This window comes from Barbus barbus, assembly GCF_936440315.1.
Source record: "Barbus barbus genome assembly, chromosome: 18".
Taxonomy (NCBI): Eukaryota; Metazoa; Chordata; class Actinopteri; order Cypriniformes; family Cyprinidae; genus Barbus; species Barbus barbus.
This window is the reverse complement of record NC_136746.1, coordinates 8,062,254-8,087,867: the sequence shown is the minus strand read 5'-3', so window position 1 is coordinate 8,087,867 and position 25,614 is coordinate 8,062,254. Positions and strand designations below refer to the sequence as shown.

The following is a 25,614-nucleotide window of genomic DNA, read 5'->3' as shown; positions in this document are numbered from 1 at the left end:
ATCTTGAGTGAAAATTATGACTTTGCTGGGTTATTTTTTAAACCAAATGCTGGTCATTTTATTGTCTTATTTTTTTATATTTTTACCAAGGTGCTGGGTTATTTTTTTCTGCCCAACCGCTGGGTTGAGCCTGTCTCCGATGAAACAACCCAGCTGCTGAGTTACAGTCAGAGCACAGGCTTTTTGAGTCCACTACAGGAGAGAGCGGTTCTCAGCGCTGCCGATTTGGTGCACTTCTTCAGGGAAATAAAGGTTTGTATACTTTTTATTTCATTTATAATGTCTTTACTGTGCTGTAAATTGTATTATTTTACACAACGCATCATAAAGAGACGTCAGTCAGTTGCATCGTCAGCGGTCGTTTTGCATGATGGAAACACCTTTTGCCTTGCATAACAAAATGGATTTTATTCGTTATAGTACTGAGTTTAAGTTAATTTGATGTTGAAATATCTCTAATCTCAGTACTGTTTGTTTATGGGCAGGTTTTGGAGTCAGTCATGGCATCTTTCAGCTACGAGTGAAGCGTGAGGCCGTGGTCGGAAGTTTACAGTTCCCCCGGCAAACAGCAGCCCAGATTTCGGCGACACACCGGCATGAGAATTAGCACTATTTCGGTGAAAAGTGATTACAGAGAACAGTTGAATATATTTAAATTAAAATGCTACTTTTAAATGTTAAAAATTTTTTATGTCTAAAATGATTGTTAAATTAGTTTAAATGGATGTAATATTGTAAACTATGCTGTATTCACCCAATTAAATAAAATGTGTCTGATATTTTGTCCATGTGTTCTTGCTTAATAATAAATGTTCATCTTTTGTGTGTATAATGTGTGTGTGTATATACAGTATATATATATCACTGAACTGAATGAGAAAGCAGAATGAATCAAAAGGAAAAAGAGGTACCTTCGCTGTGGATCAAGCCCTTTGTTGGAAACTCAAACATGAATTTGCTTTGACCTGTATGATCTGAACACAGCAGTGAGGAAAGAACATTAACAGCTACAGTGAAAGAAATCCCATGAATCAAAGTAAAATGCTTTTGCTTCTGGGAAACTAGATGAAGCCAGCTTTGGTCTTTATACATTTCACAGTCCATTTGTGAAATGCAGAATTCTTTTGTTTTCCTTGTACGATAACCTCAACAAGTCTGTAATAGGATGGTAAGACAGCTATTCAATGGCCTTCAGGATGCCTGGGCAAAATCTAAAAAGCAGCATGACCTGAGAACTATATCAAAGAATTTCAGAGTAAATCTAAAGAAATGCTGAACAGCCCTCGAGGAGATGAAATGCCTTGGCCAGATGGCTTGAAATCTGCTCCGAGCAAAATTGAGGCAATCAGAAAATGCTCACCCTAGTGAGCAAAAAATGTTTGATTTCTTGGGATGGCCCTCGCAAAGTTCATTCCAAACTTGTCACAACCAATTTTAGAAGTGATTCAACAGTTCTAAAGAACTGGTTGTCTAAAATGACTTGAACTTCCCAAAACAAGTTTTCCTGTTAATATGTAGGTTGATACAACACCTTAAAGGCAGGCTGAGGAGAAGCTTCAAAAACGGTTTCTCTTCTGAAAGTACACTTTAATGACTGTGTAATGGCTCAAGGCAGAAATGAAAGGTTTGAGGACTGTGTGAAGAAGGCGTTTCAGACTCCGATTATCTGAGGGTATGAGCCAGGAGTTGTTTTCCATTGGGCCTATGTGGATTATTGACACCCTGGATTTTATTCTTTGAGAACTGCAATGGATGAACATGTAGGCTTGTTTGTCAGGCTTCAGTTGTGCATTTACAAAATTGTGTTTTAGACACGTGACTGTGGAATATATATTGTTAAATGATATCTAAGAGAATGACAGGTTTCTTTATATTTTAATTAGTCTGGGTTTGTGGATAACCTATTAACACTTAAGCAGCCTAAAGGGAAATGTGGCTCATTTTCCAGAGACAGTTTTCATTTTACGTGTCTCTAGGTTGAGCTTTCCTTGAAAATGTTTCTGTATTTTTTTTATTTAATTTTTTTAACTACACATTCAGAATGTCTCACAAAGAAGAGTATGCAATGTGCCAGATATGTCATGTGCTTGTTTAAATGGGTCATGAACTGAGAAATCTAAATTGCCTTGATCATTTGACATGTAGAGGTCATTGTACTATAAAAAACATCCTGTAAGTTTCAGACCTCAAAACTTAGTTTAAAAACAGCTTATAATGAAGCCAATCTGCCAAAACGACAGCTTGTGCCACTTTATTACATAATAGTGTGGCTAAACCCCGCCACCGCAGAAGAAGATCAACGCCTGCTTCTGCATCACTGCCTGTTTAGCCCCACCCACCAATTTGTGCATGTAAATAAGGAGAGAGGCAAGTGCAGGTCTACGCAGAAACCAAATGATTTTACCGCGGATTTGTTTACAAACAAAGCACAGTTCAATGAAGGACTTTCAGAAAGATTGAAACTAAAGATGATGCTGTACCGATTATAATGGATCCGACAGTAATGCTGCACCACACAAATGTGAGTAACTGTTTTTATTATGTCGTCAATATTGCTTTGTCTCTTTTATACACAACTGTTAGCCAATTACAGTAGTGGGCATTTTCTTCAAAGTCTACGATCTGCCACGCCTATTCAAACAGATCGTTCTGATGAGGGGGGTCAAAACAGGACACAAAATAGAAAAAAAAAATATTGATTACATTATAAGTGGACCTCAGAGAACAGTACAAAATATTTTTTTTAAAAGTCAGTTCATGACACCTTCAAAAACATTTTGTCATTGTATACGGGTCATTGACGTATAAGGATTTTCGACAGGCCAATTTTAAAATACAAAAATAATGATATCTACTGTAATTGTTCAAACATTAAGAATGTTTCATACACATAAATTCATATTCAAATGTTAAATTAAGTGATTTTAGTGTTTTTTCATCTAGATGAATTGGCCGTAGCCTTAAAAACCATGATTTATATTAATTTAATTTAAATAATTTCCTTAACATGCTTAACATTTTTTTAAAATGTCATCAGTAATTCAAATGTTTAGAAACAAAGTATTTGCATTTAATTTGAGTTTTTGTAAATAATGATCTCTTTTTTTGTTCTATAATTTCAGAGTTGCCTTCTTAAATGTAGTTAACAGACTTATTTTTCCTGCAAACTGCATAAAACTGATACAAATGTTTAAAAAATACCATCCACTTAAGCATACTGTAGCAGTTATTCATATTTCAACCTCAGAAATTAGATATTTTATTTTTATTTTAATATAGTTATTGCCATTATTGGTCGCACCACATGATGAGTGGTCGCTTCAAATGACAAAAAATACCTTATATCATTAAAAATCTATTTAAAGAGACGTGTGAAAAGTGCAGCACGTGGTAGTTTCTTGATGGTCGCACCACATGATATTTCATAAAATGGAACTCATCGGACAAAGTTTGTTTGTATATTATGACGGAAATATAAATACAAATGCTTTGCAATTGTATACAGTATTACAAAACACTTTTGGATATTATGCCAAATAGTGCAGAAAATTAATCTGAATACATTTAGGGTCATTTCAAAGATGTTTAAAAAAAAAAAGTTATGACATGATGGTCGCACCACATGATATTTTGACACTTTGAATAACATTTTTTTTTTTTTTGAAAAGTTAAAGTGAGTTCATACATTGGAGAGGCCCTTCATATATATGGCATCTTTTTATGCATTTAAACAAATTTTTAACTGAAAAAATGCAATCGGGCAGAAAATTTAGGCATCACGTCATTGACCCATACACAGTGTGTAATTGCGATTTTGACTTTGCTGAAAGTAGAAAGGAGAGAACATACTATATTGAAGGCTTCTCTTTAGATTATTGCATTAGTATACTGCAGTTTCTCCCCCAGACCACCAGAGGGAACCATCATCCAAATGATAGCTTAGAGCAACTGTAGTGTCTTAACACACTTCATCTGTGGTAGACTTCCTGTTTGGTGGTATATAAGGTAGTGTGCTTGATTTAGGCTGCGTTCCATTTTTTATGCCCTTCAGTCGCAAACTTCCCCCGTCTCGTTCACTCGGCTGTATGTCATTGATTACATTGCACATGTGCCCACTTGTGCGGAACCCTTGGAACTGGAACGTCCTAAGCCCTTGATCACTTAGGCCCCGTTTACACTAGTGTGTTTTTGCTTTAAACGCATAACTTTTGCTGTGGTTAGGCCTACCTAGACACTGGTTTTAGTTTACACTAGACAGTAGTTTACACTACTCCGGCGTTTTCAAGGTCGAAACGGAGACTTTTGAAAACGCTGCAGACCCTGTTTTAGTTTGAAAACTCCGGGGTTTAGTTTCAGTGTTAACGGACCAAATCGGAGACTTTTTAAAAACGATGGCTTGGCTGCCCACATTCGCACTGCGTATCCTTGATGACCGTGTAACAATAACATAATGCTCATTGTTGTACCCATAGATATGTATGGGTAGATCCCCCATTCGACCGCTCCAAGCACACACCCACGTCTGCCATCTAAATAATAGGTGTTTGGGACTGTCAGTCAGCATGTCATTATATATTGTGTTAGTCACATAGTGTTTATGGTTTCTGACCTTAGTTCATGAACAAAGATGGCAGATTTCAAGTCTCATATTTGAGGGGTCCTGTGCCTGGGGGTAGGGCTTTCTCAAAATGGCAGTTTCATATTGTATTTTTAATGAACATAAATGGATTAGTATTATGCTGATCACTGATCTAAAATCAAGGCTTAAGAATCATCCATTTTTAAATCTCCCCCAGGCAACCTAGACATATTTGACTCAATAAAGCATAAAGCCAAAAGTATAAAATAAAAATGAGGACCAGAGTGATCAACAAAGAAGCAATAAGCCAAGTTAATATTTTTGGCAATCATTCAGGTCAGGTTGACTCTTAACCACCTACACAACCTGGCTAGAGACAGGGCAGAGATGAGAAGACACTGCCGTGTATAACATTGTCTTAATTATTTAGATCTGGAACAAGCTTGTATTGAGATGTAGCTCATTAATGTGCGACAGCACCGCAACATGGACCCACCAGACATGGTGAGGAGGTAATTAGAGGCTTGACGAATCCTCATGGATTTCTGTTATGAGCCTAATTAGCGTTCAGGGCACAGTCTGACTGACCACACGCCACCACTCCAGCTGCCCCTGTGGAGACGGACACACAATTATCTAGCGAGGGCCAGACTCTTAACCCCACAGTAACAATCTGTGGAGGACACTGAGAGATGTGATCATGCATGCAAGCAAGACGAGAACAAACAAGCACCCAAAAAGTACCAGTTTCAACTGGCACAAACTGTAATTAAATGCTGAATTAAAACTTACTTCTAAGTTTTTTATGCCAGAACCCATTACTTTTATCAAACAGGGTACTGATGAAGCTAGGATGCTAGGATGAAGAGGAGCTCTCAGCTTTTGAACACAGCGCAGACTTGTAGGAGGTTACACCCCTGCAGGACATGTCAGTGCAACCTGTGCTTTTCTCTCAATCACAAAAGGGATTTGGAGAATATAAGTACATTTCAAAACTCAGCGTGAATAATTACAAAGTACTTTCATCACGAGAAGCCCAGATGTATGTGAATAAATGAGGCTGGAATATTAATTATGAAATAGTTTGAATGCATGCCGAGAGTAATCTACAGAGCCAGGCTGAGCGTGTCAAACCGCTCAAATCTAATGAGCACATGATAATGGTACTTAAGTAATATCAGCATTATTGTGAGATGAAATCAACAAATATTTACGAAAAGCATTGGGATGAAAATTGTAGCAATTTCTTTGGTCTTTATAAAGCTGTGAAATTTGGCAACACAGTCAGGGTCTTACTTTCTGTATTTAGTTTTTGTTTAATATTTTGATTTATTCATGTAGAACATCCATGAGCATAATTGCTGCATAATTATGAGCACATTTACTTGGGGAGGAAACCAAACACTGTTTGTGTTCCCTTCTTCTCTTAAGAACAAACATTTCAGAACTTCTTGAGTGCTTATACCATATAAGAAGGAAATTATAAAAAGAAAGGAACGGTTAAAAGGACAGTTTAGCCTCTTCTTTTATCATTTATTCACCCACATGAGGTTAACCGAATATTCCTTTTCAATGAAATTATAGTAAACAGGGTCTGAGGCACCAAAGCACTATAATATAAAAAAAGAGTGATTATTCCAGATTTATTTGTTTGTTTCTCACATGTTTGGAATAACATGACGGTGAGTTTAAAAAATAATAATAATACAAAAATTCAGACCTGTGTTTTTTTTTTTTTCTCTCTCTCTCTATCTACATTAGACATCGAGAATAGATTAATGGTCCCTAAATCAAAGAAGATTTACCCTTAGCACAGTGAACAGTGGAAGCATTAGTTCTGCTGTCCAGATCTGTTTTCATTACATTTAATCTGTGAAAGAGACATAAACAAAAAATACATGGGGATTTTAATTAAGGAAGGCTCATTGATCTTATCCTCTCATATTGTGTACAGCTGTTCAGTGATTTTATTGCATGCATCTGCGAAAGATTGCTTATGGACCTCTTCAGGAAAAGAGCTGAAAACATTCCCTGTTGTGAAAAGACTTTGTGTCATATGTGGTATGAACAATCATAAACAAAAAGTGCTTATATTTGGGCTTCCTCTGGTATATCTGGTGGTCTGCTCTTGCTTGGAAATATTACCCCACCACAAAGCTCAATGGGAAAACATATTGCCCAGTGATAGTGAACTGTGTTGTATCATCATACTTAAATGAAAGTAAAATATGTCAGTTAAGTAGCTCATTAAAAATAGTTAAAATATTAAGTAACTGATAATAAAACTTCCTAAGTATCAAAAAGTGCAGGTATAATTGTATCCGAAAAAAAAAAAAAAAAAAAAACTTGGGGTTACTATATGTGTCACGTGTTGGTTTCAGTTTAGTTCCTGTTTGTCCTTATTTGGTCGGTTTCCCATCATTAGTTAGTCATCGTTTATTCCATTTACCTGTTTTGTATTAATCATCTTGTTTACTCCTTGATTTCCTGTCTTTTATAAGTCCTCAGTTCTCCCCTAGTCTTTGTCTTGGTTAGGGTTATAATGGTCAATGTGTGTTGAAGCCTATTAAATACTCCTTTATCCGCCATGGCCTCCCGAGTCCCCAGATCCGCCCTGGCTCCCGGAATCCCCTGATCTGCCCTGGAGGCTATCCTTGTCTCCGCCCTGTTCTGGCCCTGATCCAGCCTCCAGGGCGCCCGCCCCCCCTCCCCGATGTGTCTGTTACGGTGCGAGACGCACCTTCTGGGAGGGGGCGATATCTGTCACGTGTTGGTTTCAGTTTAGTTCCTGTTTGTCCTTATTTGGTCGGTTTCCTGTCATTAGTTAATCATTGTTTATTCCATTCACCTGTTTTGTATTAATCATCCTGTTTACTCCTTGATTTCCTGTCTTTTAAAAGTCCTCAGTTATCTTAGTCTTTGTCTTGGTTTAATGTTTATAATGATCAATGTGTGTTGAAGCTTATTAAAGACTCCTTTACGTCTACTCCTGTCTCCGTGCGATACCTCTACAACCACGTACCGTTACAATAAATTAATATATAATGGCCCGCTTTCACAAACGGGGCTTAACTTAAGCCAGGACTAGGGCTTAAGTTAAATGAAGAGATTTAGGCAACTTTTACAAAAATGCCTTAAAAGAAAACATGCATTTTGACTTAGCATAGATCATTGAATCTGATTAGACCATTAGCATCTCGCTCAAAAATGACCAAAGAGTTTCGATATTTTTTCTATTTAAAACTTGACTCTTCTGTAGTTACATCGTGTACTAAGACTGACGGAAAATGAAAAGTTGTGATTTTCTAGCCCAATATGGCTAGGAACTACACACATATTCGAGCGTAATAATCAAAGAGCTTTGCTAGCCGTTGCTAGGTAGCTGGGGACTACTTTCAGGCACTGCGTAATATCATTGTGCCTGCTGCACCCATGATACAGCAGCAACGTTCCTTGATTATTATGCCAGAATGAGAGTATAGTCTATTTTTGGAAACGGTAATAAAATGTGGGTTATGATCTAGAGAGCCCCCTTCTTCCCACCCACCTTATAGTGTAGCCCTACTTCCAGCTTCATGTCTCCTGGAGATACGATATATGATATGCTACGATACAATACAGTTCTTTACCAGACGCGCGGTCTGAGAACCCCAAGTAATGTTTGGTGTGCTTCTCAAGATCTAGATTAAGATTCATGAAATGAATCATTCATATCTCTTTGTGAACAGATTTGACAGATTCAGAGGAACCAAATGTATCAAAAGATTAATTAGCGAATGGGATACTGCTATGACTGATCAGCATATCTTTTCCTGCTGTTATTTTTTGCACTTTGCATTTGTGGAGAAATGTCATAAGTATCAATTGAACGAAAAAGTCTACAAAAATATTGATATACTTAAGTAAAGCAGAATTTCCCAGAATGGGTAGCAACATACTATTATGGTATGCCTATTTATTATTATATATATATTTTGTTAATTAACTTATTTTTTTTATATTTTCATTTTAGTTTCAAGTTGTAGTAATTGTATGTGCTTTTGTCATTTTTAACCATTTACATATAGCTTTATTTATATTTCAGTCTTAGTAATTATGCTTTAATTTATTGTTTTAACTTACACCTATTTGTTTTTATTCCAAAAAAATTTTTTAAGTTAAAGTTAATATATTTAAATTTATTTCAGCTTTATTTCAATTACTGAAATAAATGTTTAATAGTTGTAGTTTTAGTTAACAATCACTGGTTACAATACACTCTATGCCGCTGCCTGTTTTATTGTAGCAGTCAGTAGGCCTAAGTGGCAGTTTTGATTGACGGCGATGATAATTTCTTAATTAGCTTGTTTATTTGTAGGTTATAAAAGCCACCTCTCTTGTTTTCTCCCTAGAGGAATTGTGGCCTTTCTCTTTCATTCTCACGTGCATATTTTGCTCCATAAAAAGTGTTATTTATCCCCTAGACATCTTTATTTTCTTCATTACAGTTTGGCTGATTGAATGAATTTGAATTAACTTTAAAATCTATTATATCTGCATTTTGTGTGCATGACTCCTTTTTATGTGCGCGGGAATGAGCTTTTCATAATGTAAGGGGTTATGGAAAATAAAACAATGATGTGGTGTTGTTTTTCTCTGCCCGGGAGCAGGTATTGTTTTTATAATATTTTATTCTGTTATGATGAGGTCCTCATTTAGCACAAGACCATACTAGAACCTGTTTTTCAGAGCTCTCTCCCACTAAATCGCTTTTTAATTAAAGTAGATTTATAATCAGGACTTTCTATTTGCTATGGGTAATTAAAGCCCATGGCAGGAGCTGTAATTATCAGTCTTTAATCATTGCTTCGAAATTGAATAGTGTTCTGCACATAGTTCATAATCTGATGTCTGTATCAAAATACTGAACTGAATGAGGGATAATATTCCCTATATTCATGTTCATGCACAGGTCGAAGGCCTGCAAAAGTAAATGTCACTCACAATGTAAGCAGGGGACTAACTCAATGAATAAAGAAAAGAGGCGCCCTCTAGCTGTCAGGTCTTTTCGTTCTATGCTTGACACTTTTTGTCAGAGAGCAGAATGCTCAAGGTTTGAAGGATCTGCATCTATCTGTGTATCTGTCTATCTATCTGTCTGTCTGTCTGTCTATCTCTCTGTCTGTCTGTGTATGTCTGTCTCTCTATCTCTCTATCTCTCTATCTATCTATCTATCTATCTATCTATCTATCTATCTGTGGAAAATAATTGTCAGCCTTTCGCTAGTATGTCACATCAGTTTTCAAAGGTTACTTATATATGAACAAGCAAGTAACCTTACAAAATTGATGTCACATACTAGCAAAAAGATGACTTTTGATGATCAGAACTTATGTTTCTTTAGCAACTGTGTGGGAAGAAAGCAGACACGAAGTAAGTAGAATGAAAACACAGGAATGCGAAGGCAAAATAGGCCTAGTCCCGAATTGTCATGAGAGTGTCTTGGACAAAACATCATGTGTAATACAAAAGATTTAAATAATACACGAACTAACCTAAATTAAATATATCATAAACATTCCATTTTAAAACCTTCAAATTATATGGTGAGTCATACTGTAAGACTGTCAACAGTTCTAGGAATTGTACCATAAGGGAAATCTGTTAATGCACTTGAAATATGAATTATGAACTGCGTTAAGTACAATAGGATATTTGAGGCATATTTAAAATGTAGCCTACTTGGAGGTTCTCCAGAAGGTTCAGTCGGTCCAGTGATCTGAGAAACCACAAATGCTTCAAGCATCTTTACATTTGACAATGTATTAATTGTATTTTATAATATATGGGTAGTTGACGTATCAATGCCTATGACGTGACAGAAAAATGGAAGAAGACAAAAAACTCTAACACTGAAGATAAACCTCTCTCATGCTATTTGTAACTCTAAGAATGAAGATACATTTTTCTATGGAAGCCCATTCCCGCCACCTTAAGAAAAAATACTTTTTTACTTTAAAAAACTTTAAAGTAATAGAGATACTCTAACTTTAGAGATACTTTCTCATAATTATGACTTAGTTTCTTGTTATATTGAGCAAATTTCTCGTAATAATGACTTAGTTTCTCGTAATAATGAGAAACTTTCTCATAATAATGACTTATTTTGTCGCAATAATTACTTATTTTTTTCGTTATATTGAGTAAATGTCTCGTAATAATGACTTATTTTCTCGTAATAACAAGAAACTTTCTCGTAATAATGACTTATTTTCTCATAATAATTACTTATTTTCTCATAATAATGAATTATTTTCTCGTAATAATGACTTATTTTCTCATAATAATGAATTATTTTCTCTTAATAATGACTTATTTTCTCGTAATAATGAGAAACTTTCTCGTAATAATGACTTATTTTCTCGTAATAATGACCTATTTTCTCGTAATAACGAGAAACGTTCTTGTAATAATGACTTATTTTCTCGTAATAACGAGAAACTTTCTTGTAATAATGACTTATTTTCTCTTAATAATGACTTATTTTCTCGTAATAACGAGAAACTTTCTCATAATAATGACTTATTTTCTCGTAATAACGAGAAACTTTCTTGTAATAATGACTTATTTTCTCGTAATAACGAGAAACTTTCTTGTAATAACGAGAAACTTTCTTGTAATAATGACTTAATTTCTCGTAATAACGAGAAACTTCCTTGTAATGACTTATTTTCTCGTAATAATGACTTTTCTCGTAATAATGAGAAACTTTCTCGTAATAATGACTTTTCTCGTAATAATGAGAAACTTTCTCGTAATAATGACCTATTTTCTCGTAATAATGACTTAATTTCTCGTAATAATGAGAAACTTTCTCTTAATAATGACTTATTTTCTCATTATAATGACTTAATTTCTCGTAATAATGACTTAATTTCTCGTAATAACGAGAAACTTTCTTGTAATAATGACTTATTTTCTCGTAATAACGAGAAACTTTCTCATAATAATGACTTATTTTCTCGTAATAACGAGAAACTTTCTTGTAATAATGACTTATTTTCTCGTAATAACGAGAAACTTTCTTGTAATAACGAGAAACTTTCTTGTAATAATGACTTAATTTCTCGTAATAACGAGAAACTTCCTTGTAATGACTTATTTTCTCGTAATAATGACTTTTCTCGTAATAATGAGAAACTTTCTCGTAATAATGACTTTTCTCGTAATAATGAGAAACTTTCTCGTAATAATGACTTATTTTCTCATAATAATGACTTTTCTCGTAATAATGAGAAACTTTCTCGTAATAATGACCTATTTTCTCGTAATAATGACTTCATTTCTCGTAATAATGACTTAATTTCTCGTAATAACGAGAAACTTTCTTGTAATAATGACTTAATTTCTCGTAATAACGAGAAACTTCCTTGTAATGACTTATTTTCTCGTAATAATGACTTTTCTCGTAATAATGAGAAACTTTCTCGTAATAATGACTTTTCTCGTAATAATGAGAAACTTTCTCGTAATAATGACCTATTTTCTCGTAATAATGACTTAATTTCTCGTAATAATGAGAAACTTTCTCTTAATAATGACTTATTTTCTCATTATAATGACTTAATTTCTCGTAATAATGACTTAATTTCTCGTAATAACGAGAAACTTTCTTGTAATAATGACTTATTTTCTCGTAATAACGAGAAACTTACTCATTATAATGACTTAATTTCTCGTAATAATGAGAAACTTTCTCGTAATAATGACTTATTTTCTCGTAATAATGACTTAATTTCTCGTAATAACGAGAAACTTTCTTGTAATAATGACTTATTTTCTCGTAATAACGAGAAACTTACTCATTATAATTACTTAATTTCTCATAATAATGACCTAATTTCTCGTAATAATGAGAAACTTTCTCTTAATAATGACTTATTTTCTCGTAATAACGAGAAACTTACTCATTATAATTACTTAATTTCTCGTAATAATGACCTAATTTCTCGTAATAATGAGAAACTTTCTCTTAATAATGACTTATTTTCTCATTATAATGACTTAATTTCTCGTAATAATGACTTAATTTCTCGTAATAACGAGAAACCTTCTTGTAATAATGACTTATTTTCTCGTAATAACGAGAAACTTACTCATTATAATGACTTAATTTCTCGTAATAATGACCTAATTTCTCGTAATAATGAGAAACTTTCTCGTAATAATGACTTATTTTCTCGTAATAATGACTTATTTTCTCGTAATAATGAGAAACTTTCTCATAATAATGACTTATTTTCTCGTAATAACGAGAAACTTTCTCGTAATAATGACTTTTCTCGTTATAATGACTTATTTTCTAGTAATAATGACTTATTTTCTCGTAATAATGACCTAATTTCTCGTAATAATGACTTATTTTCTCTTAATAATTACTTATTTTCTCGTAATAACGAGAAACTTTCTCGTAATAATGACTTATTTTCTCATTATAATGACTTATTTTCTCGTAATAATGAGAAACTTTCTCGTAATAATGACTTATGTTCTCGTAATAATGACTTATTTTCTCGTAATAATGAGAAACTTTCTCGTAATAATGACTTATGTTCTCGTAATAATGAGAAACTTTCTCGTAATAATGACTTATTTTCTCTTAATAATGACTTATTTTCTCGTAATAATGAGAAACTTTCTCATAATAATGACTTATTTTCTCGTAATAATGAGAAACTTTCTCGTAATAATCACTTATTTTCTCTTAATAATGACTTATGTTCTCGTAATAATGAGAAACTTTCTCATAATAATGACTTATTTTCTCGTAATAATGAGAAACTTTCTCGTAATAATCACTTATTTTCTCGTAATAATGAGAAACATTCTCGTAATAATCACTTATTTTCTCGTATCATTTGATCCAAGTATGCGCATGCACAATGTATAGAAGCCCGTTCCCGCCACCTTAAGAAAAAATATAATTCTGTAAGTCATAATAATGAGATACTTTCTTATAATAATGACTACGTTTCTCGTAATAATGACTTTGTAATGATGGGTCAGAAGCATGTGGATCCATTTGCAGATAACTTTAATAATCAAAAGCAGGGTCAAACAGGCAGTGTTCAATGAACAATGGCAGGAATATCAGAGGCAGAAACGATACCGGGCATGAGAAAGGGCAGGCAGCAAAACAGTCGGAGTTCCAAAGAGCACGATCACAAGGGTAGGCGGCAGAGAATCAACAGTAGTCAAACAGTCCAAGATCATACACAAAAGGGTCACAGACTCACAGGGCAAATGCTCAGAAATGTAAGCTGAGGCAAAACAAGACTTCGCAATGAGAGTGAGAGTGAATGCTGTTTAAGTAGTGTGGATAATGGGGAACACCTGTGCAGGTGATTAGTCTCTGAACGGGGTGTATGGGAAATGGAGTCTGGGAAAGTCAATACTCAGGAGAGGGTGCCCTCCGGTGGCCATCGGAGAGAGCCACAGAGGTCTGATTCATGACAGACTTAGTTTCTCGTAATAATGACTTATTTTCTCGTAATAACGAGAAACTTTCTCGTAATAATGACTTACTCCTTAAAAAAAATAAAAAATAAAAAAATAATAATAATGCACGAATGGCGGCACGCTAGCGACATCTGCTGGTCAAAGCCATGCAGGAACACCGCAAACATTGCTTGTTCTGTAATCTAAAGCTGTATAATCTATCATTAAATAACGATTTCAGATAAATTATCTGCATGTAGTCTTGTTAATTTGTAGCACGTACCAACAAGTTACTCTGCCAGATAGTTACGGCTTCAAACATTCCAGACTAATATTTCAGTTAAGAAATACAGGCATTTTATGAAGAAATGAAAGCCATTACGCATATACACTTAATTTATAGATGTCTATTTCATTGATCTATTAGTTTTGTTACCTGTCCCTTTCATGCATCACATGCTTCATACAGTAAGCCATCTCATTTTGAAAGCACAAAGCTTCATTCTTCGTTACCACGGCAACCGCTTGGTCTTCAGCATCCCACACCGCTTCTTGCAGGACAAACGCTTAACGTGAAAAATGCTTAACGTGGCTTGAAGTTCAAAGACAGATTGAACCAAATTCAGTATATAACTTAATGATCATGCATACTGTATATACAGGCATTCAGGGGGACCCAAAATATGAATGCAACGCAAAACAGCAACTCTAATGCAGCATTTTCTATAACGGTTTTCTAAGGGGGATAAAGTCTTGTACAAACAGGCCAAATACACACTGGAAAAGGAGATCAGAGTGGCAAAGAGGAATTATTCTGACAAGCTCAGGAACAAATTCTCTTCCAGTGATCCTGCTTCAGTGTGGTTAGGATTGAAGGACATCACCAGCTACAAAACACCACCCCCCAGCACTCTGGAGAATCAACACCTGGCAGACGACTTAAACGAGTTATTTTGTCGTTTTGAACGATCACCCCACACCCGCCCAGAACACCCCTCCACACAACCATTCACACCTCCAGCAACCCCTCTCTCCCCCACACCTACAATTCAAATCAGCGAAGAAGATGTGTGCCAGGTCTTCAGGAAGAACAAAAGAAGGAAAGCACCTGGTCCAGATGGTGTGTCACCAGCCTGCCTAAAAATCTGTGCTGATAAACTGGCCCCCATCTTCACACAGATCTTCAATAGATCACTGGAGCTGTGTGAAGTCCCCTCATGCTTCAAACGCTCCACCATCATCCCCGTCCCAAAGAAACACAAAATTACTGGACTTAATGACTACAGACCTGTGGCCCTAACGTCTGTAGCCATGAAATCATTCGAAAGACTGGTTCTGGCTCATCTGAAGGACATCACTGGACCCTTACTGGACCCCCTGCAGTTTGCCTACAGAGCAAACAGGTCTGTGGATGATGCAGTCAACATGGGACTGCACTTCATCCTGCAGCATCTGGACAGACCAGGGACTTATGTGAGGATCCTGTTTGTGGACTTCAGCTCTGCTTTTAACACCATTATCCCGGAAACCCTTCAAAATAATCTAACTCAGCTCTCCGTCCCCACATCCGTCTGCCAGTGGATCAACAGGTTCCTGACAGACAGACAGCAGTTAGTAAAGCTTGGCAAATTCACATCCAGCACTCGAACCATCAGCACTGGAGCTCCTCAGGGCTGCGTTCTCTCCCCACTGCTCTTCTCCCTCTTCACCAACGACTGCACATCTAAAGACCCCTCTGTCAAGCTCCTGAAGTTCGCAGACGACACCACACTGATCGGCCTCATCCAGGACGGTGACGAGTCTGCTTACAGACAGGAGGTTAAGGAGCTGGCTGTCTGGTGCAGTCTTAACAACCTGGAGCTTAACACGCTCAAAACTGTGGAGATGATCGTGGACTTCAGGAGAAACCCCCCTGCTCTCCCCCCACTCACCATCATGAACAGCACTGTGACTGCAGTGGAGTCATTCAGATTCCTGGGCACCACCATCTCTCAGGACCTGAAGTGGGACATTCACATTGACTCCATTGTCAGGAAGCCCAGCAGAGGTTGTACTTTCTTCGCCAGCTGAGGAAGTTCAACCTGCCACAGGACTTACTGAAACAGTTCTAGTCTGCCATCATTGAATCCGTCCTCTGCACCTCAATAACTGTCTGGTTCAGCTCAGCTACCAAATCTGACCTCAGAAGACTACGGAGAGTAGTCCGAACTGCTGAGCGAATCATTTGTACAACCCTCTCCAGTCTCCAAGAGCTGTACTTATCCAGAGTGAGCAAAAGGGCAGGTAAAATCACACTGGACCCGTCACATCCAGCACACAACCTCTTTGAACTGTTACCGTCTGGTCGACGCTACAGAGCTCTGAGCACCAGAACGACCAGACACAGGAACAGTTTCTTCCCTCAGTCAATACATCTCATGAACACTCAATAATAAACGTGAAACACACAACTAATTCATTATCCATTCACCACACTCACTTATTTTATTTTATTTTTATTTTTATCATTTCTAATTTGCACATACTTGACCTGTACATACATAGTCACCTATATTATATATTATATATTGTGTATTTTTTATTTTTTTGCTGCTTTGTACATTGGTTATTGGCTATTTCTTGTTATTTTGTTTTTATTACCTGTGTCCTGTCCTGTTGCTGTCTCTTTCTGTTGCACTGTGGAGCTTCTGTCACTACAACAAATTCCTTGTATGTGTAAACATACTTGGCCAATAAAGCTCATTCTGATTCTGATTCTGATTCTGATTCTGATTCTGATTCTATAGGAAACCGCTTAACATGCAACTTTGGGTGTTGAGTTATGCTTGCCTGTATGCATCATCAATAATACTGTACCCTGAATTAGTCATTGTACTTTAAGCCACATTAAGCATTTTTCACGTTCACATGTCCTACAAGAAGCGGTGTGGGATGCTGAAGACCAAGCGGTTGCCGTGGTAACGAACAATGATGCTTTGTGCTCGCGAGAGGAGATTGGGCTACTGTGGGCTTATGCATGTGATGCATGAAAGTGACAGCTAATAAAAACTAACAAATCATCGAAATTAACATCTATTTGTTGTTTATATGTGTATTTCTTCATAAAATGCATGTGATTTTTGTTGGAATATATTCCTCTATATCTGTAGCCATGAACTTCATGTCTGGCAGAGTAACAAATACTACATGCAGATAATTTATCTAAAATTGTTATTTAATGATAGATTATACAGTTTTAGATTAAAGAACAAGCAATGTTTGCGGTGTTCCTGCATGGCTTTGACCAGCAGATGTCGCTAGCGTGCCGCCACTCATGCACTGCGCATGCGCGGAGTAAGTCTTTATTTTAGAAGTCATTATTACGAGAGTTTCTCATTATTACGAGAAAATAAGTCATTATTATGATAAATTTTCTCATTATTACGAGAAACTAAGTCATTATTATGAGAAATGTTCTCATTATTACGAGAAAGTTTCTCAATATAACGAGATACTAAGTCATAATTATGAGAAAGTATCTCATTATTATGACTTACAGAATTATATTTTATTTTAAGGTGGCGGGAACGGGCTTCTATAGGCTTCCATATTTTCCTCATGTTATTTGTATAGGTTTTTTTTTTCTACATTGTTGCTATGTCACACCATAGGACACAGTCCAAATTTGTATTTGTCAACAACACATGCAATTTTAAGATCTATGTTCTCCTTCAAAATTATTAAAACTGGGACATTATGAAGATTGTGAAAGATGACTGTGTAAGTGCAAGGCAAGTAAAAGTAGACGACGGATAAGCGTCTCCTGGAATCTGTGGATAGACAGCAGAATATCGAGAGGAGAGACCTGAGAGTACTTCTGGAGCTGTGTGTGCGTGCATGCGTGTGCGCGCATGCATAACATCACTGTTCGCGCCCGGTGCATCACTCGCAGGTTGGATTTATTCGGTGCATCGCGGAAACCGAAGTGCCCTCGTGATGCCTCGTGTGTGGTGTGGTGATCGGCGGGGCGCAGCCGCCGCGCAGGTACGAGCGCACCGCGAGCGCGCAAGTTTTCTCCAAACCGAGGATGCCAAGAGAGACGGCGTTATCTCCAGCCGCTTCTCACGCCGCGTGGTGGACACTTGAAGAAGGGGGAAGCGTGAACTTTGAAGCCAAAGCTGGGAGTACTTGACGCTACCCACTGAACATGACTTTCATCTGCACTCTAGGATTTAAAAGTTCGCAAAAATGAAGTTCGGCAAAAGCGTCTGTATCATAAACGTGGGTGGCACCAAGTATGCTTTTCCAAAGGACGTAATCAAGGATTTCCCTTTGAGGAGAGTGAGTCGTCTCCACAGTTGCGCCTCGGAGAGAGAAGTGCTGGAAGTGTGCGATGATTACGATAGAGAGAGGAACGAGTTCTTCTTTGACAGACATTCAGAAGCGTTCGGCTTCATTATGCTGTACGTGAAGTACGGCAAACTGCGCTTTGTCCCACATATGTGCGAGCTGTCGTTTTACAACGAGATGATCTACTGGGGTTTGGAAAGCTCTCATCTGGAGTTCTGCTGCCAGCGGAGACTTGACGACCGCATGTCCGACTCGTACACTCACTTCACCGAGGAGCACCACAGAACGGCCGATGAATTCAGTACGGATGCGTCGTCAAACGGGAAGCGGGACTCAAAGTGGCTGGAGCGAATGCGCAGGACTTTCGAGGAGCCCACCTCCTCCCTGGCCGCGCAAATTTTGGCGTCCGTGTCGGTGATTTTTGTCATTGTGTCCATGGTAATACTTTGCGCCAGCACTCTTCCTGACTGGAAAACTGCCGAGAGCAACTTTGAGGAAGAGCACAGGTACACAGACTCTTTAGAGCATCCATCCGGGTATTTATGTCTTCTTTCTTGAATAAACTTCCTAACTGTTTTGTGAAATTTCTGCGTAAAAATATCCCACATGGGGGGGTCGTTGACACAGGATGCGTTCTTGTGTTCAAAAACAGCTTGACGCCACGCAGAGGAAATAAAACAGCTGGCATAGGCGTCTGGATTAGTTCTTAAAAGTTGAATGTCTTTTAAAGGTGCAATTAACAATTTTAACTCTTAATAAAACGCTAGACATGATCAAATAAGTAGTACTTTTAATAAATCTGCGATTTACACTCATATGGTATAGAGTAGCACAGGACAGCTGTTTTATTTTACATGGAGAGGGTCTCCTCATGGGGCTGACATGTTGAAATCACACGACCAGCCAAATGCTTCTCATCTTATCTAAATAACTTTACTACTGAATACTTAACATAATAAAAAATAAAAGAAATGTTACCCCAAGCATTGAAATAAAACCGGGGCCCACATATCACCCAATACAACATAAATAAAAATTAGTGTCTGTAACTTTAACATAGCACAGTGTCTTAAAAATGTAAAGTTCATGACATGGGATGCAGAGAAAAAAATGAACAGTGAAATGAATCACAGAGGTCAAAGATGCCCGTCTAACCTGTTTATAATAATCCACCATTGAGCACTCACTTCGACATTTTCTCTTCTGATTTTCCATCACTACCATGGAATTTCCAATAAATTTATGCTCTCACAGTCCTGACTAAATTATTATTTTTAAAATAATGTATTATGTTTATATAGGTTATTAGAAGCATTTGGTGTTTTGTATATTAATAATATTAATTATTAATAATTATATGACAAATAATTTAAAATTTGAGATGGGTTTTCTCCTAAGTTGCTCTTTATCCACTCCTGACCGCAACGTAGAAATTGGGTTACTTGTGTGCTGAGATAATGTGCAGTGTGCAATCTTAGCAAACAAAAACGACACATTTCTTCTATTTTATTCTTGAAATATCGGGAATCACCTAATTAATTCCAGTTATTTTATTAATTTTATTCTAGGCTGCATTCGGTCTGCATTATTTTTAATTGTTCTAGCCTAAAAAGGTGGAGTCTCACGCCATGAGCAGTCAAAATCAATTCAACTTTTAAAAACACGTTTTAATGCAAGCTGTTTGTCCAGCTGTTTTAATACAAGAACGCATCAAGTGTGTATGTGCCCCTATTTCTCATAAAGCAATGCCTATAAATATATGCGTCTGCGGCCACACTTGTCTAAAGTCTTCTGTATCATGTGCATATTGTCATGTTATCATATTTCCTAAATGTTTGTCTTTTATCTTTCAGCATGAAAAGAAGTCATAAAGTTTCATAGTCTAGTCAACAAATAGTCTACTCAAGCGTCTCGAAGTTAAGAGCTCCTCGATTTTCACTGATTGTGAAATTGGTAACAGTGCGCGTAGCTAAAACTGAAGCAAAGCTGGAAAGCGCACTATTGTGAGGAAGGTAGAGCTGTCTCTCTCCAAGGTGCTGATTGAAGGTTGAGAGCCAGCAGTTTGTAGGTCATGTGGAGGAATGGATTTAAAACAGCAAAACATGTCAGGTGTTTGAAATTATTTAAGATGGACTCTTTTTTTCTGACCCCATTTAAGGCCATTTTAAACAAAAAGCTAATTAATTAAAAATGACAATAAAACTAATAAATAAAAGAGCAGGTGAGTCGAAAACTGGTGCCACTAGTCATTTACATAGTTAGAAACATGCAACAAACAGTGGGAAAACTAGTATGTTAGCAAATTTCTTTGTTTTTAATATACTTTTAACCTCTGTGTTTGTCTGTTCCGTATTCATAACTGCCACGTGGACTGTTCTGAAGGTACTGGTACCTAAGGAGCAAACTTCCATACTGTGTGTGTTTGTGTGTACAAAATATAACATTGTCTATGTTGCTGAAAAATCAGGTTTGTTTTTTCATCTGTCATTAGTATGAGTGATTATGTCTTTGGGGACAATGTCTCCATTTTTCCTCCGCTGTGCTTCTATTCCAGCTCAAAGTTGACTTCTGTCAGAAAGGCTCGTCTGATGTGAAAACGTCAGGCAATTTTGTTGCATATAAGCTAGAGTTTCACTCCACTTGATGTAAAATGGGACATTTTGTGCATCTATTTGGGGGTTTGAAACACTGGAACAGAAATAGGCTACACCAGTCATTTCGGTATAACAGATGTTGATAAAAGACAAAATCTGAATTTAAACAGTTTTTATGTCCAACTTGTCAAGTGGATTTGAAACAGCAACTTGTTTCTCTCTCAGAGAACCAAAGAGAAATAACTCCGCTATCTGTTGCCAGATGTGTTCCTCCAGTTTTCAGCTCAAAAGTTCTAACCTCATCTTCAGAATCACATTTGAAATCGTATTGATTTTGTTTTTAAAACAAAGAGAAATTGACAGCGCTCTGAACTGGAATGGTTTGCCTTTATTTATTTATTTTAGTTATTTATCCATTCCTTTAAGCCCCAGCAACCGTTTGAACAAAATGCCAAAACAGATAAAGACAATGAGCATTGACATATCTTCTTAATATTAGTGTTCTTTTTTACTCAGTCACTAACAATTACTGGCGTTCTGTGAACACACTTCAATCCATTTTCCTGTCTGGCTTTCATCAGACATCATTACTGTCCTCATTAGACTCTGAGAGAAATACAGATATTGTGATCAATATTGGCATTACTCCATAAACGGTGTTGCTAGGCCTTATGGGATTCCAAGCGGCTGCATGGATTAAGTAGCAGAGTGCATTTCAAAATGTTTCAAGAGAGTAATATTTCAGTTTCACGTAATGAAAATATAAATTTACTATGCATTTATTTCAATTAGCAATTAGTTAATGGTCATTTGGATCACATGATAATAAAAGAGCTGTTCATTTATTTATTTGATAGTGTAATTTCATCAGTTCATTAATTCTAAGCCATTATTAAAGTTGTCGGTGCAATCTTGTGTTCTTGAACAGAGGGGTAATTCTGAAGGAAGTCAGCTCATTCCTAAAGCGGTTGCTGGCTTTTTGACCTTACTACTTGTTGCCTCGGAAAATTTCAGTCAGCTTTTCAAAGGATCTGTGAGCGAGCAGCAATAGCAATGTGTAAATCATTCAACAGCTTAGCAAACAAGATGATGAGTCTCAGTGAAAGCTTTAAAATGGCTTTGAATTATTTCAAACTTTGGCACCTTGAACTAAACATCTGATGTGGTTAATGAGACTACTACGTGTTCCTTATTCCGTTCTTTCTCTCTCAAACTGTTTTTCTGTTCTTTCCCCATCACCGCGCACCTGTCCAGGATCATTGAGGCGGTGTGCATCGGATGGTTCACGGCAGAGTGCATCGTGCGCTTCATTGTGTCCCGAGACAAGTGTGAGTTTGTGCGACGCCCGCTGAACATCATAGACCTGCTGGCCATTACCCCCTATTACATCTCTGTCACCATGACGGTTCTGACTGGAGAAAACTCTCAGCTGCAGAGGGCCGGCGTGACGCTGCGCGTGCTGCGCATGATGCGAATCTTCTGGGTCATCAAGCTGGCGCGACACTTCCTAGGGCTCCAGACTTTAGGGTTAACGTTGAAGCGCTGCTACCGTGAGATGGTCATGCTCCTGGTCTTCATTTGCGTGGCCATGGCCATATTCGGAGCGCTGGCGCAACTTCTAGAGCACGGCCTGGATCTGGAGTCCGGGAACGAGGAATACGCTAGCATTCCTGCCGCCTGCTGGTGGGTTATTATCTCCATGACCACTGTCGGCTATGGAGACATGTACCCCATCACTGTGCCGGGACGTGTGCTTGGTGGCCTGTGCGTCGTGAGCGGAATAGTGCTGCTGGCTCTTCCGATAACCTTTATCTACCACAGCTTTGTGCAATGTTACCACGAACTCAAGTTCCGCTCGGCTCGCTGCACACGAAGCCTGTCCGCCGAGTTCCTCAATTAACTCTGAGGTTTGGCTGTGGCCAATAACGGGACCGCTTTCTGCTAGAGAAATCAATGGCTAGTGCAAAGATCTCCCGAGGCATTTCAATCTGCCGCATTAATCTCCAGAACAGACACTCTCAGCGCCGCTGAGCTCCAGTATGTTCTGTATTTGTTACTCAAGTGGGTGGAGGAGGCTACCATGGTGACGGTATCACAGAGGCCAGGTGTCCTTGACAGGTACACACTGCTGGAGGGAAACTTTCAGAGGCCTTGAAAAGACTCAACAAGCCCTCGCTCTCTCAGACATTTGCTTGTTACCTTATACATGTGGCGTTCCTCCAAAGGATTTAGCTTTTGAATGCCACTAAGGCAGCCCACAATGTTGGCAAGAAGATACGAGAGAAATAATTTAATCATCTTGTCGCCCAGGAACCTTTCTCTTTGATGATGCCTTCATTTATAAGCAATTGAGTTTTAAAGCAGTACCACTTTTCCAGCATTTAAAATATTGAGAGCCTCTTTTTTTTACTCACAGTAGATTACAAAAACATGACTTTTAATCAATCTGTTCCACTTTCTTAATCCTCTTTCCAAGCTAAATTGTTGTGTAAACCCAATTCGGTGTGACAGCAAACCTCCAGAGGTGGTGGGACATAATGAGCGGAACAGACTGAGAATTACAAGGATAAAGTGAGAGCTGTGTGGGCAGCTATGCTGAGAGGAACATAACGGGCCATGGAGAGAGAGTGCTGTCATGGAGAGTTGGGTGTTTTGGATGACACCACGCAGAGCGTATAGAGTTCTCCCCGAATCCTTTACCTATGAATGTCCTCTACCGCTCTGCCAGTTTTCACACGGGAGTGAGATGCCTTGAAGCTTGTGCACCCTTGGGGTTGCACAGAAAGCAAGGTTCAGGAGATCTTTAGTGACACAGCTACCTCAAGGCCATCTCCTCCCATGGAGTCACCCATGCCACCCACTTCTCCCCGACTCACTGCTGTCTCTATATTGTTGTGGCTCTTATGTTCCTTAATGCTCTTAGGGGAACATTCCGAGATTGTGCTACCATCTGGGTTTTTGTCTCGACACATCGTGGATCATGGGAGGGCTGCTGCTTGAGGGAAAAAAACTGTGTAAAATTGTAACAAAAGAGGTATTTGATGTCAAATAACATGTAAATAATGTTGGCCTGTTTAAATTGTTAAATGGAAGTCAACAATTAAGGAAAAGTCATCATGAAAATTGACCCTGTTTAATATTCTTGGGGCACATTCAACTGTGCATATTATTCCAGATTCAAAAAAGTATTAACTTAATAAAATGACCTGTATTGTTTTAACTCCCCCCTTCCAACCACCTATAGTCCATTTCACCATTCAGTCAGTTCCCGATCCTACAAAGTCCTGTCCTACATTTTTCCTCACTGAATATGCTGTTCTGTTACACATGTCAATATTCAGAGCACAGAAGTAAAACGGATCCATGTAGACTTTAAAAGAAAACATTTTGCATTTTTAGAAATCTGCCTCATTTTCATACTTTGTTGCAAACTACAGAATTAGTTTTTAATACGGTAAACATTCCAGTGTCAATGAATGCATCTCACAAGTACATAATAACATTTACTATGATATGGTAAAATATTTAACAGTGCAATAATAAATTATGTTTATTTATTTTAGTTTTTACTGTTAGGTTTCCCTTCAGAATTATAAAGTGGCTCCATCTGGTCCTTCTTGCCAGTAGTGTTTTTATATTTTCTTCTATGTAGTGAAATATTTTGTTTCACAGATATTTAACTGCAGAAGGGTGCTTTCTATTTGGTTAAAATTGTGTTCAATTTTATTCATGTTTAAAGGGGGCAGCTGGCAAAAAGCATCGATAATGTTATATTCAGTATAATTTCTAAAAAATATGTATTTTATATTCTGTATAAAATATCCTGTCCCGTTAAAAAAAAAAAAAAAAGAAAAAAAAAATTTTTTTTATGTAACTAAAACTTGACATCAGATTGCCAAAATGTCTGCTAAATAATTTAGTTCTTAATATTGCAAAGTACCTGTTTAAAGAAGTAAGCAACAGACTTTCACCTTTTCCAAGAATAATTCCTCTTGTGCAAGGTGCGGTGCCACTCCCCTCTATAATTACCACATTCTCACTAATCATCATCATCTTTATTCATATTCTTCACAGCAGATTATGGATGGAAACCAGCAATCACTGACTGCAGCACTGGCTTTTGTGAATTAATAAACGGAAGTGTGTGTGATTGGAAATAGATGCATTCCATTTTGGCTTACAGGAAGAAAAATGTGACAGACCAAAATGTGCTAAGATTTCCCTCCTCATTAATTAATCCTCCTGAAGAGATCATGCTGAGGTGTTCTCTAGTGCGCCTCCAGATCACTTCAGACACAGACAACCTTGGCTCACATGTACACACAACAACACCCAGAAATTAATGTGAAAGTGAAAATAAGCGAAATCCCTGAAATTAATTGCAAACCGCAGGTGTCAGCTGCCACTCATTTGTTCTTAATACACTTTCATCCCACTGCTTCTCTCTATTGCCTGCTTCATTAATCATGGTAAACATAAGGGAACCTGTTTACTTTACATGCAAATACATCAGTGCTCTAATGAAAAGCTCATGACAGCTAAAAGCCATGAACGTGGATAATAACATCTCTTAAACCAACAGATCTATCAGTTTGTCAGTAGGATGTGATCCGTTTCACTTCAGTCCCTGGTAA

At 37.4% G+C, this 25,614-nt stretch overlaps 1 protein-coding gene across 2 annotated transcripts; it reads left to right on the top strand.

The window, feature by feature from the left end:
- Window positions 1-17,980: 17,980 nt before the first annotated feature.
- Window positions 17,981-24,812, top strand: LOC306884069 (voltage-gated potassium channel regulatory subunit KCNG3-like; the record flags this gene model as incomplete). Of its 2 annotated transcripts, none has more annotated exons than XM_079439718.1 (2): window positions 17,981-18,892; window positions 22,235-24,812. In XM_079439718.1, the coding sequence occupies 2 exons, from the start codon at window positions 18,285-18,287 to the stop codon at window positions 22,878-22,880; spliced, it is 1,254 nt and encodes a 417-aa protein (XP_079295844.1). The 2 variants fall into 2 exon arrangements, with proteins under 2 accessions (XP_079295844.1, XP_079295843.1); XM_079439717.1 differs by having other exon boundaries at window positions 18,285-18,922; window positions 22,235-22,880.
- Window positions 24,813-25,614: the final 802 nt, after the last annotated feature.